Raw genomic sequence first — 17,734 nt, 5'->3', positions numbered from 1 at the left:
AAATTGTACACTAAAAATTAAATGTCACGTAATCATGTTTTCAACCTGTAAAATTACAGTTAAAGTGAACTTAAAATCTAAATTTTTAAATTTGTTTTAAACTATGAATTAAGAATGCAATATTGAAAAAAACCCTCAGAATATCTAATTTGAATGTTGAATTTGCTGGAAATAAATGATTTTTAGCTTTATCTCTATATTTTAACTTTATAACTTGAAACATTAGACTGAGTCGATTCGGGGTCATTTTGGAATTTCTCAAACCCTGGGGTCTTAAAAGCTTCGTCTTGGTCCAAAACTCATCCATGATTTTTTGCAGAATTTTTAAGTAACGTTTACATGAGTAAATTTGAACTTTTATGTTTGTATGGGAAAATTGAATATTTTGTACTGAAAAACCAACATTATTTTTGTTTCGTCTGTGGAAACGAGCCAGCTGATGATTTTTGTGCCAATTTATAAAATTCCTCAACAAAATTTTCCGCTGAACAACTTTGTCGAAGACCATAACTTTGTATCATATTAGGATAAAAAGTTATAAGCTGTTTTACAGGGGTATGTCTTTTCGCACTGATAAACAATAAATTCAATTGACATCCCTGCTGGGGGCCTAGCGAGGTATTGCGTGACTACTTTCCATGCAACACTTCGCGAGGCTCAAGCAGTGATGTCGATTAAATTTATTGTTAATCAATGAGAAAAGACATACCCCTGTTAAACAGCTAATAACTTTTTTTCCTAATCAGAATTTCGTTGAGGAATTTTATAAATTGGCACAAAAATCATCAGCTGGCTCAGTTCCACAGACGAAACAAAAATGATGATGATTTTTCAGTACAAAATATTCAATTTTCCCATACAAACATAAAAGTTCAAATTTACTCATGTAAACGTTACTTAAAAATTCTGCAAAAAATCATGTATGAGTTTTGGACCAAGACGAAGCTTTTAAGACCCCAGGGTTTGAGAAATTCCAAAATGATCCCAAATCGACTCAGTCTATTGAAACATCTAGTTGAATACTATGTTAAGTTTGGGATCACTTTTCAGATTTGACATACTTGGGGAGTTAAACCCTCGAATTCACCCCATCCTCTTTCCTACGCCTATGTCTGACAGCCACTTTTTTCGGTGTATTCATTTCCATAACATGCCTCAAACATTGTGTTCATTTTCGAAATTATGTAATCCACCTACGTATAATTTTATACAAAACGACCTCCTAGCTCGTAAGATGATAATCGATGTTAAGTTTAACAATGCTGAAATTATGGCAATCTATCCAGCGGGCATTTTGATCCAATCTTTTCGATCCAATATGTTCTACTTAAAACAACAATAAGTCGCCTCCCATTCGTGAATGCGTGAGTAATTCTCGGTACATCCGAAATCTACCCCAGCTCATCTTCACTTATCGATCGACAACAACAATGAATGGCTGATCCCTTGAAATTGGTTCAAAATGAAAACGGGAGAAAAAAGATCGCAGCAATTACCAATATGATCTACGATTTTCTATAAAATTGGTGTGACCCGTACCGGGATCTCAGTATTTCGGTGGACTTGTTCGGAACGGAAGGTTTGAAAAAGTGAGTGGTTTGTGAAGTATCGACTGAGTTTTCTTCAAAAGGATTTGAATCCTTTATAAGGCGTCCAGTATGAAAAGAGCCAGCTCAAGTGAGTAAATTTAGCTAAATTGTTTGAAGTTAGCTAGGGATACCATCAATCGGGTGATAACTTTACCTTTGTGAAAGAAAGGAACATAAATTCACATTCGACAAAGTTTACTAATGTAGTTTTAACAAATCAAACACGCTAAGCAGCAAACTTCAATTTATTTTTGACTTTTTTTATGTGCGCAAGTTGTAGAGTATAAATTTCAGTGAACTTTTAACGTGAGGAAATATTATTCAATTCCAATAATCTACCCTGGACTTTACCTAAAGCAAGACCAAGTCTGCCCCAGACCAATTCCAACACGAAAGCCAAACTGCCGGCAACCCATCCGACTCCCAGGGCTATCCACACCGGTTGCAGTTCCCAAATTTTCAGAATCCGGTTCACTGTTAAAGCTTTCTGGGTAGCTGCCGCTTCCATGCGATCCATATCGCTGAATAGGCAGCGTTGATACCAAAGCTGCAACAGGCCAGTTTCGAAAAAGTTTCGCTCGGTTCGAAAAAATCTCGCCTTATAGGGACTGCTGATGTACAGCAGAATTCCGTTGATCTTCATCTCGATTTGATAATTGGGTAAAACGCTCAGCAGAGTCTCCCCCGTTTGGGGGTCCCGGTTGTGTTTGTAATGTATCATCATATCGGCCGTTTGAAGCTCAGTTATTTTGGCATTGGTCAGGGGATTTTGATAATTAAAATCTTCCAGTACCACAACCAGGGATCGAAATTCGGGATCCTGATATCGTTTGGCCAGGGTATGTTCCTGGGTAATTGGAAGTCCAACCCCTATTTTAACTCCCAACGCCTTTAAGTCGGCCAAATTTTGTGGATTCGGTTTTCGAGGGTAGCTGGTCAGCAGTGACATGAATTTGTTCTCGTAGGCATTCGTTAGGAAAAAGAACAAAACTATCAAAGCAATTTGGGTCATTTTTTCGTGAAATTTTGTCCGGTGTAAATTGTAACGTTCAAAGCCACAAAGCGGAAGCAGGATAAGATTGTTCAGGAAAAGATTGGGAAGCAGCAACATTATCATGAAGCATGAGAGCAAAATCAGTGCCACAAGCATCCAAACCTCCCGCTCGAAAGGATACTGGAACAGTTCGTGGGTTTCCAGCAGCCTACCTCTAGGGGCAAGAATGATCATTCGAATCGGTTCAGAAAAGTAAAAAGTATTCGTTGCAATTCGAATAACCTCCGATGCATCGGCAATTAAATCCTGGTTGGTTCCGTCATTGTTGAACATGAGCTTGTTCCGACAGTGTTCGCCATCTTTGCATTCCTTGACAATGGCCATTGTTGATCCATTCATATGCCGAACAGTTTCCACGATCAATTGGCAAATCGACCCGGTCACTAGTGGGTTGAGTCCTGCTCGAATCACCGTGCACCAGGCAGAACTTTTGAGGTGTGCACCAAAGGACACTATTTTTCCGTAAATATCTTCGGTTATGTCCTGGAATAAATCGCCCGGATCGTTACGGTATTCAAATGAAAATTGTCTGCTGAAAACATTGTAAAAAGCGAAAAAATAGTTTCCAACATGAACGAAACGCGTATTCCACGAAAGAAGTGTTATTTCTTTGGCAAGGTAATGCATTCGAATGGGATCGCCCTCGCAAATGACTAAAATTTGGCTGTACGGTTCCACCAGTGGACACATCATCAACAGCGTGATCAGGAATTCCGGCACCGAGTAGGACACATCGACATTGAAATAAATCACAATTAGGGAAGGTTTTCTACCCCTGTCGATGTCACAAATGGCTCGTTTGTCCATCAACGTCCGAGGAATGTTGGCCAAATCCGGAGAACCCACTATTTCTCCCAGAATTCCTTGCTCGAGAGTAATCCGAGAAACGGAATGGATAAACCAGCAGCTGTAGGTTTGTTGTTCAGCAGTGCTTCTGTGATGATTCGATATAAAATCAACGATAAACGGAACAGATACATTCGTTGAACCCTTGGACGCCGTTACAAACAAAATCAAAACCGATGCACTTCGAAGGGATAACATCTTTGCACTGAGTGCATTAATGTCAGCAGAAAAAAATAAATGTACCCTCTTAAACCTGGTGAATAAGTTATTCAAATTCAATACTCATCTTTGTTTTTTTTTTTAAAGAAAAAAGCTCTCAGGGTAAGGTTGCCAGATTGCCCGGAGTTATCCGAACATGCCCGGATATTTGATACGCAATTTCCGGTCCGGCCCGTTTGCCTGGATTTCGTTGGAAAAAGCCCGGATTTTTTCACGGAGAGAAAAGACGGCTGTTGTAACAATTATTTCAGTTAATTATAGCAATCGTCAAGGTGTAGTTGATTTTTTCACATTCAACTATAAATATTAGTTTGCCGCGCTGCAGACTTTGTAGTGAAATTTAAAATTCTTAAATTTTTAAACCTTCCATAACTTTTTTTTGGATATTTTTGCTGCCAGAAATAGCAATAAAATGTTGGAAGCGATTCACCCAGTCCTGAATTAGCGTAGCGAATTTTAATTTTGTATGGAAATTTGCATGGGAAAATAAAATTTTTCATTTAAAATCGCAAGAGACGTTCTGAAAGTCCCAAAAATATATCTTTGGATGAAAAATATTCCTTGATTCTTGCAATACATTTCATGTGAATAAAACACCTTTGTTGTACCCCAGAAAAGATATTCAATGTTATATAATTTTTTTGTTTTCAAAACATTTTTTTTTAATTTTATCGTTTTTGGATTTCTTATTTGAAAGCTGTGTAACAGTAGGATGGAAATAAAAAATCTCAAAAAACTGCTTCATATTGCCAGAGAGTTTATTGATTTATATAGCCTTTTCAAAAACATTCCATGCAATTATTAACAGCTTCAGCAAGTAAAGTCTGCCATTTTTGAATATTTTTTAATGGATTCAGATTTTTTATTTTTAAATGGTTATAACTTTTTGCATGAAATTCTTAGCTGCTTGTCATGTTAGCATAAATGAAGATTTAGAATAGTTAAAACCAAAAATCAAAAATTAAAATTCAATAACCTCGTGACCACTCCAAGAGCAGACATGGTATTGGATTCAAACGCTGGAGTTTGTTTGAAATAGGGGTTTTCATAAGTTTTATCGTTCATCAGAAATCATCTGTCCCAAAGCCTCGGTACTGGCTATACACCTTATGAACTCTAGAACAAGCAACAATTTGTTGTTTGAGGTTAGGTTTTAATGACACTAGGCAATGTCGAGTCCAGAGGATTCATTTTTTGATTTAGCGTTCGGAAATGCTTTCCTCAGTCGCTTACATTCGAAATTTTCGTCAACGCAATACTCTATCAACTGACTTCTATCAACGATTTGGTGCGGGAGCACGCGTCGTACCATCCGGTTCGGGCTGCTTTCCGAAGTTGATTGTGGAATCCGATCACGCTTCTCCGTAACATGCACGAAGTTTGCGTCGTCATTCGGGTCCTCTCGTTCGTCTGTATTCGCTACCACCTCGGAGCTTTTATCTTTTGACGATGCTGGCATCTCGAGTGTCGTTTTATCCTTCGGCATATCTTCAAAGCTCGTGCTCGGGTTCGAAGCGATTCTGGAGTTTTTAACAGGTAGGGCAGTGAAGGATAGAGGCGGCTGAGTTTCGTGACGATTACACTAGTTTACAGCATTTTTGAACTCAGTAAACTGACAGTCATTTCCAATGTAAAATCGGGCGCTGAATCCGAAAATGAAATTCAAAAAAATCTCAGTAGAACCGTTTTTGAGTTATGCTCCAAATATGAAATTTCGGAAAAATTAAAAAAGTTCTTGTACTTAGATTAAAATATCTCGGACGGCATAACAGTAATTTGAAATCTCTCTTTTGCATATTGAAGGTGAATAAATTTTCTATCGATCATCCGAATACTGTTTTTGCGTTTGACCAACAGTATTGTTGATATTAGTGACTTTATGAAGAAAAAAAATATAAAAAACGCATTTTTTTAGAGAAAATTTTGTTTCTACGAAAGTTTTAAACTCGATGATAGCATTTAAAAAATCTGATTTTCTTTTGCGCTTAAATTTCAATTTAAGACGAAGATTTCAAGTGGTTATTTATTAAAATAGGTTGAAATTTGAAGAAGTTATGGCTGCTTTACCATAACTGTAATTTTTGCAGTTTTAACGAGCCGCAGTACACTTATCATAGTATAGGAAGAATGAAACATGATAAATCTCACTCGCACCAAGTCAAAATTATTTATTAGCTTACCAGAAGGTCTCATGCCAAGTTTCAGGAAGATCTGACCATAGGAAGGGGTTGCTTGAGTCTCAAACGTGAATAAAATTTTGAGGTATTTTGCCCGGAAGGAACGAAAAATACTGGTTTTTCATCAATAACTTTTTTCATCACTATCTGATTGTTTTTTATGGTTGATTTTCTTAAAGCCTAAGTTGAGAAAAATATTTCACCCGAAGACTGTAACTCGATTGGATTTGAAACAGAAAAGTTATTGCGGTTCAAAGATTGTATTTTGGTCGAAAATTGTCGTATAAATCGCAATGGGTAAAAAGTACTCATTGCGTGTTGGACAAAATTTGCGGCCTTTAAACCGCAATAACTTTTCTGTTTCAAATCCAATCGAGTTACAGTCTTCGGGTGAAATATTTGTCTCAACTTAGGCTTTAAGAAAATCAACCATAAAAAACAATCAGCTAGTGATGAAAAAAGTTATTGATGAAAAACCAGTATTTTTCGTTCCTTCCGGGCAAAATACCTCAAAATTTTATTCACGTTTGAGACTCAAGCAACCCCTTCCTATGGTCAGATCTTCCTGAAACTTGGCATGAGACCTTCTGGTAAGCTAATAAATAATTTTGACTTGGTGCGAGTGAGATTTATCATGTTTCATTCTTCCTATGCTACGATAAGTGTACTGCGGTTCGTTAAATTATTAAAAACTGCAAAAATTACAGTTATGGTAAAGTAGCCATAACTTCTTCAAATTTCAACCTATTTTAATAAATAACCACTTGAAATTTTTGTTTTAAATTGACATTTAAGTGCAAAAGAAAATCAGATTTTTTAAATGCTATCATCGAGTTTAAAACTTTCGTAGAAACAAAATTTTCTCTAAAAAAATGCGTTTTTTATAATTTTTTTCCTTATAAAGTCACTAATATCAACAATACTGTTAGTCAAACGCAAAAACAGTATTCGGATGATCGATAGAAAATTTATTCACCTTCAATATGCAAAAGAGAGATTTCAAATTACTGTTATGCCGTCCGAGATATTTTAATCTAAGTACAAGAACTTTTTTAATTTTTCCGAAATTTCATATTTGGAGCATAACTCAAAAACGGTTCTACTGAGATTTTTTTGAATTTCATTTTCGGATTCAGCGCCCGATTTTACATTAAAAATGTTGGTCAGTTAATCAAGTTCACGATTTTTTTAAAATTTTGTAAACTAGTGTTATTATTAGCAACGGCGGCTGCAAAAATTTTCCTATACGTTCCTTCTTTTCCAAGCGATTCTGACGGCGATCTTGCATTATCCAAACGGCCTTGAATGTTTTGTAGTTTCGGACAATCTGCTTTCATATGACCTTCTTTGTTGCAATGGAAACATTTGTTTTTTAGGACGTCATAATAAAGACGAGCTTTCGAATGGCGAATGAAGAGGTTTGCGGGGATTTCTTTCGTGATTTCAATATGGACTCCTCTTATTCAACTAAATACCGATATCCATACTCAAGAGGGTACCGCTCTCGGACGTGTTGTCTAATAATTCCGAATTTACTAAGCACGGCTGAGATCTCTCTATCTTCGGTTTCCGGGGAGAGATAAAAAATACGGACATACCTGAAGAGACGATTGGCTAGCTCTTTTTTACATTAACAGTCTGTCTATCACCGTATTTATAAGCGTATTCCTCCACCATGTTTGCCACAAACTGACTGAAGCCAAATTTATCAAGAAACTTGATGAAAAGCAATGATCGTTTTCATCCTTGTAAATTGAGTGGACACATGTTGATGGTAACTTCAAGATGTTCATCAAAAACTTGAGAACATCCAAATGCGCTGGCACTTTTGCTGTGGTCGCAAATACAATTTTCACTGTGTTTTTACGCGTTTTGTCCATTTTAACCAGCTTTACGAGATACAGTTGCGTTCAAAAAAGAATGAAATTGCGTGAAGCTGCGCACTCATTTCCAACTTTGACAAGCCGCCATTTCTCTCTCGGTTGATATTTTTTCATGAAAATTTCACACAATCTAGTTCAACTATCCAACTAACACTCCACAAAATTTAAAGTCTTTAGAATGACGGAAAACAAAGATACAGCTATAAAAAAGGGAAATTTGGAGTTGCTTCACTAAATTTGCTGTATCTTTGACAATTTTCATTAAAAAATCTTGAAATTTAGTCCAAAGATGTAAAAATGTTTGATTTAATACCAGGCCAAGTTTCGTCAAAATCGATGAACGTGATCAAAAATGGTATTAGATCAAACATTTTTACAACTTTGGACCAAATTTCAAGATTTTCCAATGAAAACTGTCAAAGATACAGCAAATTTAGTGAAGCAACTCCAAATTTCCCTTTTTTACGGGAATAGCTGTATCTTTGTTTTCCGTCATTGCAAAGACTTCAAATTTTGTGGAGTGTTAGTTGGATAGTTGAACTAGATTGTGTGAAATTTTCATGAAAAAATATCAACCGTGAGAGAAATGGCAGCTTGTCAAAGTTGGAAGTGGGTGCGCAGCTTCACGCGATTTCATTCTTTTTCGAACGCAACTGTAGTTTCCGTTATTTAATAAAAAGAAGTAGTCGATAAATTGTCGGGAAGCGACACTAAAAGCGTCTGCTCGCGTCCGCGTCTTGACCATGACTCGAGTTCGGAACTTGACTTAAAAATGTACTTTTATTTCAATTTTTGTTACAATGTTACATATTTATACTCTAAGAGACACAGGATATCCTTTTCAACTTTGATGATTGGAATTTTTTAAGCTATTTGTATTTTCCTGATTCTATCAGATTTTGCAAGAATTTATCACATCCGTGAAATGAGAAATTTGAGGAATTTTAAAAACGACTACTTACAACTACTATGTACAACCTAAAGCTACTATATACAACATAAAGCTACTAAAGACTAAAAGTTTGGATTATAATTTTCTATGTACAAAGTGTTTATCAAAGCGTATTCTGATTGGTTGCATATAAAATTGTTTTTTGTTTCATTAATGTTAGTATCCAATTTTTGCACTCCTTCATCGTTGTGGAGTTCGGAAACTCTTGTGTAGAAAGGGCGATCCAGTATCATCCTCAAGATTCGGTTTTGGACGACTTGCAGTTTGTTCCTACACCCAAAAGAATTTGGAAATTATTTCTACGGGATTTTTCACGTAAACAAAGATTTCGATGCATTATATCGATTCTACGTGAACTTGTAGTAACCACAGTGTATCCAGGACACCCCGGTAGTAACTACTATACTTCCACATAACTGACTCGTGAATTTCACGTAAAGTCTAAGTGGATGATTTCAAATCCGTTTTGTGCATTTTCCTCCAGCATTTGGTGGTGCATTCATATTGGAAAATGAAATAGAGGTCTGTCATTGTTTGCTGTTGTGAAAATTTTTGAAGCCGTTGCGTCTTTTGTCATCAGCGAAACATGTTAGCAAGGAGGATTTAATCTGTTGTGGATTTGTCGTTTTGGTAAGTGATTATGATGGTTAATTGTAATCAGCTGATTTTTGTTTTTTTTTTAATTTTTCTGATAGCAATGGCTCTGGACTTCAATGGCTTCATTGGTGGGACTATCCGAATAAGATGTTCAACGGAACACTATTCGCGACAAGGTAAAATATGTTTTGTTCAAAAAATACTTTTGTTTTTAATGAATACTTTTCAATTTTTACAGGATTCCTAAAAGAAAGCTGTGATTCTGGATGTACAAAAATAAATGTTTTTTTTTTTTATATTTAATAAGTGTAGTGTTAGTGATAAATGTGTTGTGCAAAGCTTGTGAAAATAAACTTTATTCACAAAAAAAAAAGTTTTTTTAATCTAATGAAAAATAACAAAAGTAAGAAGTAAAAAACCCCCTTATTTTCATTCCGATATTAAAAACATTCCCCATAGCTTTCATAAACATACCGCGTTGAACTCACAAAAAAATCACGTAAAATGTAGGTGCTTCCCAGGAAGCACCAATTCTTATAGGGACGTGTTTACATATTGATTTCGTAGCATTTACGTGAAAATCAATTGGATAAAAATTATGTAGTTTTTCACGTAGCCACTACGTGCAGATTATTTTGGGTGTATGAGTTTGAGCGCAAGATCCCCACACCACAGAAGCGTAGAAGATTGCAGGTGAAATAATTTGCTTGTAGACAGCCAATTTATTTATCCCAGAGAGGCGGGATTTGCGATTTATCAGCGGGTATAAACACCTTATTAACGAATGACACTTTGTCAATGTTCTTTCGATATGTGATCTAAAAAGCAGTTTTTCGTCAAACATTAGTCCTAAGTAAACGACCTCAGTGGACCATTGGACCCTTGTGCAGTCCATGATTACCGTACAGTTGGATGGAGGTTTAAGTTTTGGGGATTTTTTGTGGAGAAACATAATTGCTTGAGTCTTGGAGGCATTGATTTTGATTTTCCATGTTTTCGCATAGTTTGCAAAGGTGTTTAGGGATCGTTGCAGTTTGTTTGTGATTTCACAGAGCTTTTATCCCCCCCCCCCCCCCCCCCCCCTCCGCATAAAGGTAAAACATGCAGCAGTCCCCAAGGAGAGGAATGTCAGAGGTGTTGATGATGTAGAGTAGTGGGCCCAGCAAACTACCTTGCGGAACACCTGTCGGGATGGAGATGATGTCCGATAAGCAACTATTTAACGACACCCTAAACGACCTATGCTGGAGATTGTTTCGGGTGATTTTTAAGAGATATACAGAGAAATTGAGTGAGCATAGCTTGTGAACTAGTCCATCATGCCAAACATTGTCGAACGCTTTCTCGACGTCTAGTAGGGCCATGGCTGTAGACTTAGATACACTTTTGTTCCTTCTGATGCTGTTTACCACCCAAACTAGTTGGTGTGAGGTTGAATGCCCTTTCCTGAAACCAAATTGCTCAGGAAGGATAATGTTGTGTTCCTCCACAAACTTAAGCAACCGTTTTAGTATAAGCTTCTCAAAAAGTTTGCTCAGCGCTGAAAGGAGACTTATTGGTCTGTAGCTTGAAGGCAATGTTGGATCTTTTCCAGGTTAACGGATGGGGATGATTTTGGCTATTTTCCAGCTTATCGGGAAGTAGTGAAGCTCCAGGCATTTATTAAGAATAGTACTAAGTAGTTGGTATACTTTGTTGCTGAGCTTTTTAAGAATTAGGTTAAAGATACCATCAAACCCAGGGGCCTTCATATTTTTGGAAAACTTCAGCGCTGAGCAAATCTGGTCAGCAGAGATTTTGTCTGATAGAGGGACGACACAAGGGGAGGAATCTAAATTGTGGACGCATTGCGCAACCTGAGATTCTAGCGAGCTTTGGACGTTAGAGCCAAGCAAATGCGATGCAATATGGTCGGCTATGGCATTTGCCTTTTCTTCAGGGGTGACAAGAATTTAATCAGCAATTTTAAGAGGAGGAACAGGTTTGGGATGGAACCTAAGAACTTTGGCTACTTTCCAAAAAGGCTTGGAGCGATCATCCAGATTTTTCACGATGCACTCAAAATTTTCGTTTCGGAGTGCAGTCATCCTGGAGGCAATCTGCCTATTCAGATCGGTCATATGTTGTTTAAGATTAAGATCATCGGACCTCTGAAATTGGCGTCTACGCAAATTCCGCAATCTAATAAGCAACTGGGTATGGGAATCAATGGCTACAAACTTACCCCTCACAGGAACACGCCGTACCAGAGCCTTGTCTGCCACGGATATGGCTCGTTGTAGTCCCGCGATTGCCAGGTCGATGTCCTCTTCGGAGTTCAACCGTGGGTTCTCGTCGATATTGCGGTCCACCATACGGCTGAAGTGAACCCAGTTCACAACCCAGTAACGTTGGAATCGACTTCTGCCACCACCGGTTGGTGATCGGAGCTGAGGAAGTTGTAGGTCACCGGCTTGGATAGGCCGATGTTCGTTAGGAAGAAGTCCAGCGTGGAAGGATTTCCCGCTGGAGAGATGAATGTGTACCGTGTACAGTCCGTGCTGGGAGTAGTCGAACAGCAGTCGCCCATTTTGGTTTTGCTGGTAGTTGTGCCATGCTTCGTGACGAGCGTTCAGATCGCCACCCACGACGAAACGGGAGCTGTTGCGAGTGATGGTCGTCAAGTCTCGCTTGAATTGGGCTGCTAAGTCGTTGCTGGCTGTACACTGACGGGGGCAGTACACAACGATGACTTGAATAATACCGGATGATGACTGTAGTTCTACACCGAGGGACTCTATCACAGTAGAGCGGAAGTGTGGCAGGATAAGGTACCGGATACCCTTTCTTACGATGATCGCAACACCACCCCCCCTGGAGCTGGTGCGATCAAGTCGTACGATGTTGTGTTCTGGCAACCAGAAGCTGTCGCCTGACTTCAGGTGGGTTTCTGTCAAGAGGCCCACATCGATGTTATGCTTACGAAGAAAATCGGCAAGCGCGATGGTTTTCGCTCTAATAGAGCGAGCGTTCCAAGTAAAGATGGTTAGTGGTTTAGACGCCATATTGGATGATAAATTTTCCGAGCACTTGGATCTGTTCGGGATTGCTTCGACAATTGCGTAGTCATGTTGACGAAGATTTCCATCAGTTCGTCCGTAGAGAACAGATGGGATTGGTTGTTTGATGGAGCTGCTTGCCATTGGAATCCAGGGGGAGATGATGATGAACCAACGGGAGGTAGGGCAGATGGCTTGGGGACCGAGCCACGCGTTGGCAGAGCAGGAAAATTCACATCAGTGAACGCCGGGGGAGCTCGAATCCTGTTTCGGCCTGGCTGGTGGTTGGTTGATGCATTATTTCGGATCTGTTTGTATTCTTCGCGTTTTGGGTATTGGCGGTCCGAACCCTGATGAGCCCCTCCGCAGTTAACACACTTGAATTCAGCTGCTTCCGCCACCGGGCAGGTGGTTGTTGAGTGTTTTAGGGCACAGATACTGCATCTAGGTGCGATGAAACAGTTTCGGGTACCATGACCAAAACTTAAGCACCGCTGGCACTGGGTGACATCACGATGCCCACCACGGTACGGTTCCCACCAGACGATAATCGAAAAAAGCGATCGGACAGCTTGTAGGGCGTTCAGCGTAACTGTCCCTTTCTGAAAATGTACCAGAAAGAGACAATCCGGATGTTTTCGGGAGCTTTCATTCTTCCGTATTATACGAAAGATTCCGATGGGAACCAGCTTGTAGCGATTTTTGATTTCAGCCGCAATCACCTCGGTTTAGATGTTTGGAAGACCCCTGATGACCACCTTGAACGGTTTTTCGCCGGGAATGTCATGGGTGAAGAACTCCGTTTTGGAATCCTTCAGAATCTTTGTGACCCGGTCAAATTCATCCTTTACAGGCTTGGTCGCTGAGGAACGGGAATGGGCCACGCTGGGAGTGAAATGAGCTGCACTGGTCTCACTAGCAGATTCCATACTCTCGGATCCACGCGATGAGCGGTCGCTTCTCGAGCGAGCATGGCTTGGAGGACGCTTCCGTTTCGAAGAGGCACAGTCCGACGATTGCTTGCCACCTTCGGCATCAGCCGCTTTCTTCCTTTTGGAGTTATTACTCTTCTTCCCTTTGCCCATCTTGGGCGACGGTAGGGGAACACAACTTAAGTCACTTGAAACTCAAAAAGCACGACTGAACTTGTCTGCTCAACGGTCGAGCACAGAATGAAACATGAAACGCCGACAGCCCTCGAGTTCGGAAAAACATTTGCTAAACGAACAAGCAGAGAAACTCGAGAGACGGGAAAAACTTCGATCGTCGACCGGTGAAATATCCAAGAAAAGAAATGATAAAAGGGCAGCCGATCTTGCGCGTGATCATCATAAAGTTTCTGGGCCTTCTCCCGAGTGGTCGACAGTGCGACCATGTGTTTAATTTATGCTGGTTAACAGTGAACATTGCTGCTGTTGGTGCCGTCTGTTCCTGTGTTTTGGTGTGCGGGACGATGATCCAACGAAGCCAGCGAGTGCAGCACGATGTACAGGAGGAGAGCGTGGGAGCGATCAGGGTGTCGAGGCCCGTTCCACCCGTTGTTAGACCACCCTGCGCGGAATCGGCAATTTTCATTGCCAATCATTTGGATTCTGAAAGAGGTCCAAATGAATTCGATCGCTGTCTCCAGCCGGAGTTTGACAGCCGAAAAGGCCGCGTAAGTTTTAAGACTATTTGGATGTGTGATGACTTTCTAAATAAGCCGTGGTCTTGAACAAGGTGCGTATATATTCAGGAGGTGTTCCCGAATAACGAATTCCCGATTCAGCCATTTTGGCTATGTAGGCTATGCAACTATACGGAACTCATGAAGTTTGTTTACCAACAAACCACAGAAAAGCTGAGCAAAAAATAAACAAACTCATTGAGAGCCCCGCTCACTCCTCGCCTACTTACTGTGAAAGTCGGAGAACCTAGTGTATCTAAGAACCTTGGTCTTGAACAGAACACCAGCGGCCTTTTTTTTACAATGGGCGATGGAATCGAAAAGTTATTCTTTCTCTCCTTAAAAAAAACCCCTTTAGAACTGTCAAAAGTTGGGTGAAATTATAGCTGCATCCCACTTGCACTAATGCAAAATCATCACCCAAATTCACCAGCGCTTACATCGCCTGTTTCCGAAAATGCTTGCCAAATCCGGATCAGCCAACGGAAGCCGCTAAATTGCCGGTCCTGAAGCCGATTCGTGAGCGCTCTCGTTGTGATTTTTTTTTTTATTTTGGCCAAATTTATCTATTATTGTAATTTTGTGAAGATTAAAATGTTCATACTTAAATAGGCAAGTGTCCTTAAATCAAGCTGCGGACCACGACATCCCGCTAGCCACAGGGCAACAAAACGGAAATTTTGGCAAATTTTTATCATAAAATTTGGCGCTTAAGCCTTCATTTTTTGGGACCTTTCGGTCAATGAGGTTAAAACTTTTTTTTTTTTTGCAACATTAAAACGTTACAACAGGTGTAGCAAAGCACACCGGGTCAGCTCGTTTATTATAATTTACTAAGAGCAAGTTCACTGGTGTTGGGAAAAAGTGATAGAAATTTTGACATTTTGAAAATTTTACCATGCAAAAATGTGTTCAAGATCTTGGGGCGTTATATGTTTTTACAACACTGTTTCTATTTCAGCCGTATGTGATAGAAATATTGCTATTTTTGCATCACAGCATGCGAAAATACAACACGTGTTGTAAAAAAACTAGAAGGCCACAGTTCTTGAAAATGTTTTCACATGGCAAAATTTTCAAAATGTGCCGTAAGTGTCAAAATTTCTACCACTTTTTATCAACTCCAGTGAACTTGCTCTAAAGTAACTAAATTATGAATAGAATGTCCCGTAAAGACACTACAGTAGCCTCTTTAATGTCCCGAGACTACTCAATGACTGGAACGTCACAAGTAGGCAATGCTTCTAGATTATTGGCGCCATATTTTGGTTTTTTCCTGCACGCAAAATACCTTTATTGGAGTGATCATTTTTATGATGTTTACCATGGAAAACAAAATTTGAAACAATATTGTTTTTGTTTTTCATTTATAGATTTAAGGGAAGAAAAAATCCAGTTTTTATGATAAAATCAATTTAATTGTGCAACCCAGTTTCACTTAAACGACGAGCACAAAGAGTACAAAAAATCACACTAGTACACAGCCATCGCTAGAACTCGTCGAGTCGTCGATTCGATAGGTGCCTATAAAGTTAGGTCTAAGACCCATAATTAATGACCGATAACTTAACCTTTCTGTAAAAAAGCAAAAAAAATACCATGACATATTTTCAGACTTTTTTTCCTTAAGCCCAAAGCATCAATTTTAGGACCATCGTTCGATTACACCATTGGTGCAGCTACTCTGAAAATCTCCGCATAATTCGTTCTTACAGTCTGTGTGGCTTACTTCAAAATTTTTCCGGAAAAAATACTTTTCTCGGCTTGAAAGTGCACAATTGGCGTGCACTTTTCTAAAAGCGGCCACAAATCTGCGCCAGATCAGTTCGACCCCAAAGGCCAAACTTCCAGCGATCCATCCTATTCCTAGTGCTATCCATACAGGTTGCAGTCCCCGGATGTTCAGTTTCCGGTTCACCGTTGAATCTTTCTGAGTATTGGCCGCCGCCTGACCATCCATATCACTGAACAAACTTCGGCGGTACCAAAGCTGCATCAGACCAGTTTCGAAAAAGTTTCGTTCGGTTCTGAAAAATCTCGCCTTGAAGGGACTGCATGTGTAGAGCAGAATTCCGTTGATCTTCATCTCGATTTGATAGTCGGGTAGAACGCGAAACAGAGTGTCTCCCGTTTGGGGATCAAGATGGTGCTTGTGATGAATCATCATTTCTGCCGATTGATGTTCTATTATTCGAGCATTGGTCAGGGGATTTTCTGTGAGGAAGTTTTCAATTACAACAACGAGTGACCGAAAATCGGGATCGTTGTAGCGTTTGACCAGGGTATGTTCCTGTGAAGTTGCCATTCCAACTCCTATCTTCACTCCCATCGCTTTTAGGTCGGCCAAATTTCGTGGATTTGCTTTTCGTGGATGGCTAGTCATCAGTGACATGAATTTATTCTCGAAGGCATTCGTTAGGAAAAAGAACAGTACAATCAAACCAATTTGAGTTACCTTTTCGTGGAGTTTAGTTTGGTGTAAGTTGTAACGTTCAAAGCCGCAGAGTGGAAGCAGAATTAGATTGTTTTGGAAAAGGTTGGGAAACAGTAGCATTATGATTATGCACGCGACAAGAATCAGTATCATAAGCATCCAAACTTCCTCCTCGAAAGGATATTGGAACAGTTCGTGTGTTTCCAATGGTCTACCTCTAGGGGCAAGAACGACCAATCTAACCGGTTCAGTAAAGTGAAACGTATTTTTTTCCATCTTAACAACCTGCGAAGGATTCACGATCAAATCTTGGTGTGTTCCGTCATCGTTGAGCATGAGCTTGAATAGACAGTTTTCGCCAGGTTTGCAACTCTTCACAACGGCCGATGTTGATCCGTTCATGTGGCCAACAGTCTCTGTGATCAACTGACAAATCGAACCCCCCACTGTGGGATTGAGCCCTGGTCGAAAAACCTTACAAAAGGCAGATCCCATTCGGGGAACTCCAAAGGACACTACTCTTCCATATATATCAGCAGTTATGTCTGTGAATTCAACCTTTGGATTGAAACTGTATTCGAACGAAAATGTTCGTCGAAAAACATCATAAAAAGCGAAGAAAACGTTTTCTTCGTGTACAAAAAACATGTTGAACAAAAGTTGAGTTATTATTTCCGCAAGGTCCTGAACATTGCTGGGATCACCTTGGAAAATGGTTAAAACTGGGCTGTTGGAATCCACCAATGGACACAGTATCAACAAATTTCCAATGAATTCGGGTAATGATTTTTTAGAATCCACATTAAGATAAATCACCACCAGGGAAGGTTTTCTACCATTTTCGGTGTCACATATGGCGCGGTTTCCCATCAGCGTTCGGGGAATATCAGCCAAACTCGGCGATCGCACGATTTCCGATAGAATCCCTTGGTTAAAAGACATGCCAGAAATAGCGTGGATAAACCAGCAGCTGAAAGTTTGCTGCACCGGGGTGATCTCGTAATGATGTCTTATAAAATCCACAAAAAATGGGACGGACTTATACGTTGAGCTTTTGGCGGTTTGTACAAGCAAGATCAAAAACAGTGAACTTCGAGCTAAAAGCATCTTGTAAGCGAGAATGACTCTTTAGATTATTGTTTCTGACCTTTATATGAAACCATTTGATCTAGAACCTATCGAGTATTCGTCACCAAATGATTTACCAGAAAAAAACCACTCAGAATAATTCGAGTCGATGTAGGATGACATTTCACTGTTTTAATCAGCTAAAAGGCAA

The 17,734-nt window shown here is 39.6% G+C and overlaps 1 protein-coding gene across 1 annotated transcript in view; it reads left to right on the top strand.

The window, feature by feature from the left end:
• Window positions 1-1,520: 1,520 nt before the first annotated feature.
• Window positions 1,521-17,734, top strand: part of LOC129756074 (antigen 5 like allergen Cul n 1-like) — a 41,518-nt gene continuing 25,304 nt past the window's right edge. Inside the window, exon 1 of the mRNA XM_055752827.1 lies at window positions 1,521-1,677. Within this exon, the coding sequence (XP_055608802.1) occupies window positions 1,659-1,677 (19 nt within the window). The 5' untranslated portion in view covers window positions 1,521-1,658. The remainder of the gene's footprint in view (window positions 1,678-17,734) is intronic.

Source organism: Uranotaenia lowii, chromosome 3 (assembly GCF_029784155.1).
Source record: "Uranotaenia lowii strain MFRU-FL chromosome 3, ASM2978415v1, whole genome shotgun sequence".
Lineage (NCBI taxonomy): Eukaryota > Metazoa > Arthropoda > Insecta > Diptera > Culicidae > Uranotaenia > Uranotaenia lowii.
The sequence above is the reverse complement of the archived record's forward strand: the minus strand, read 5'-3'. Positions and strand labels throughout refer to the sequence as shown.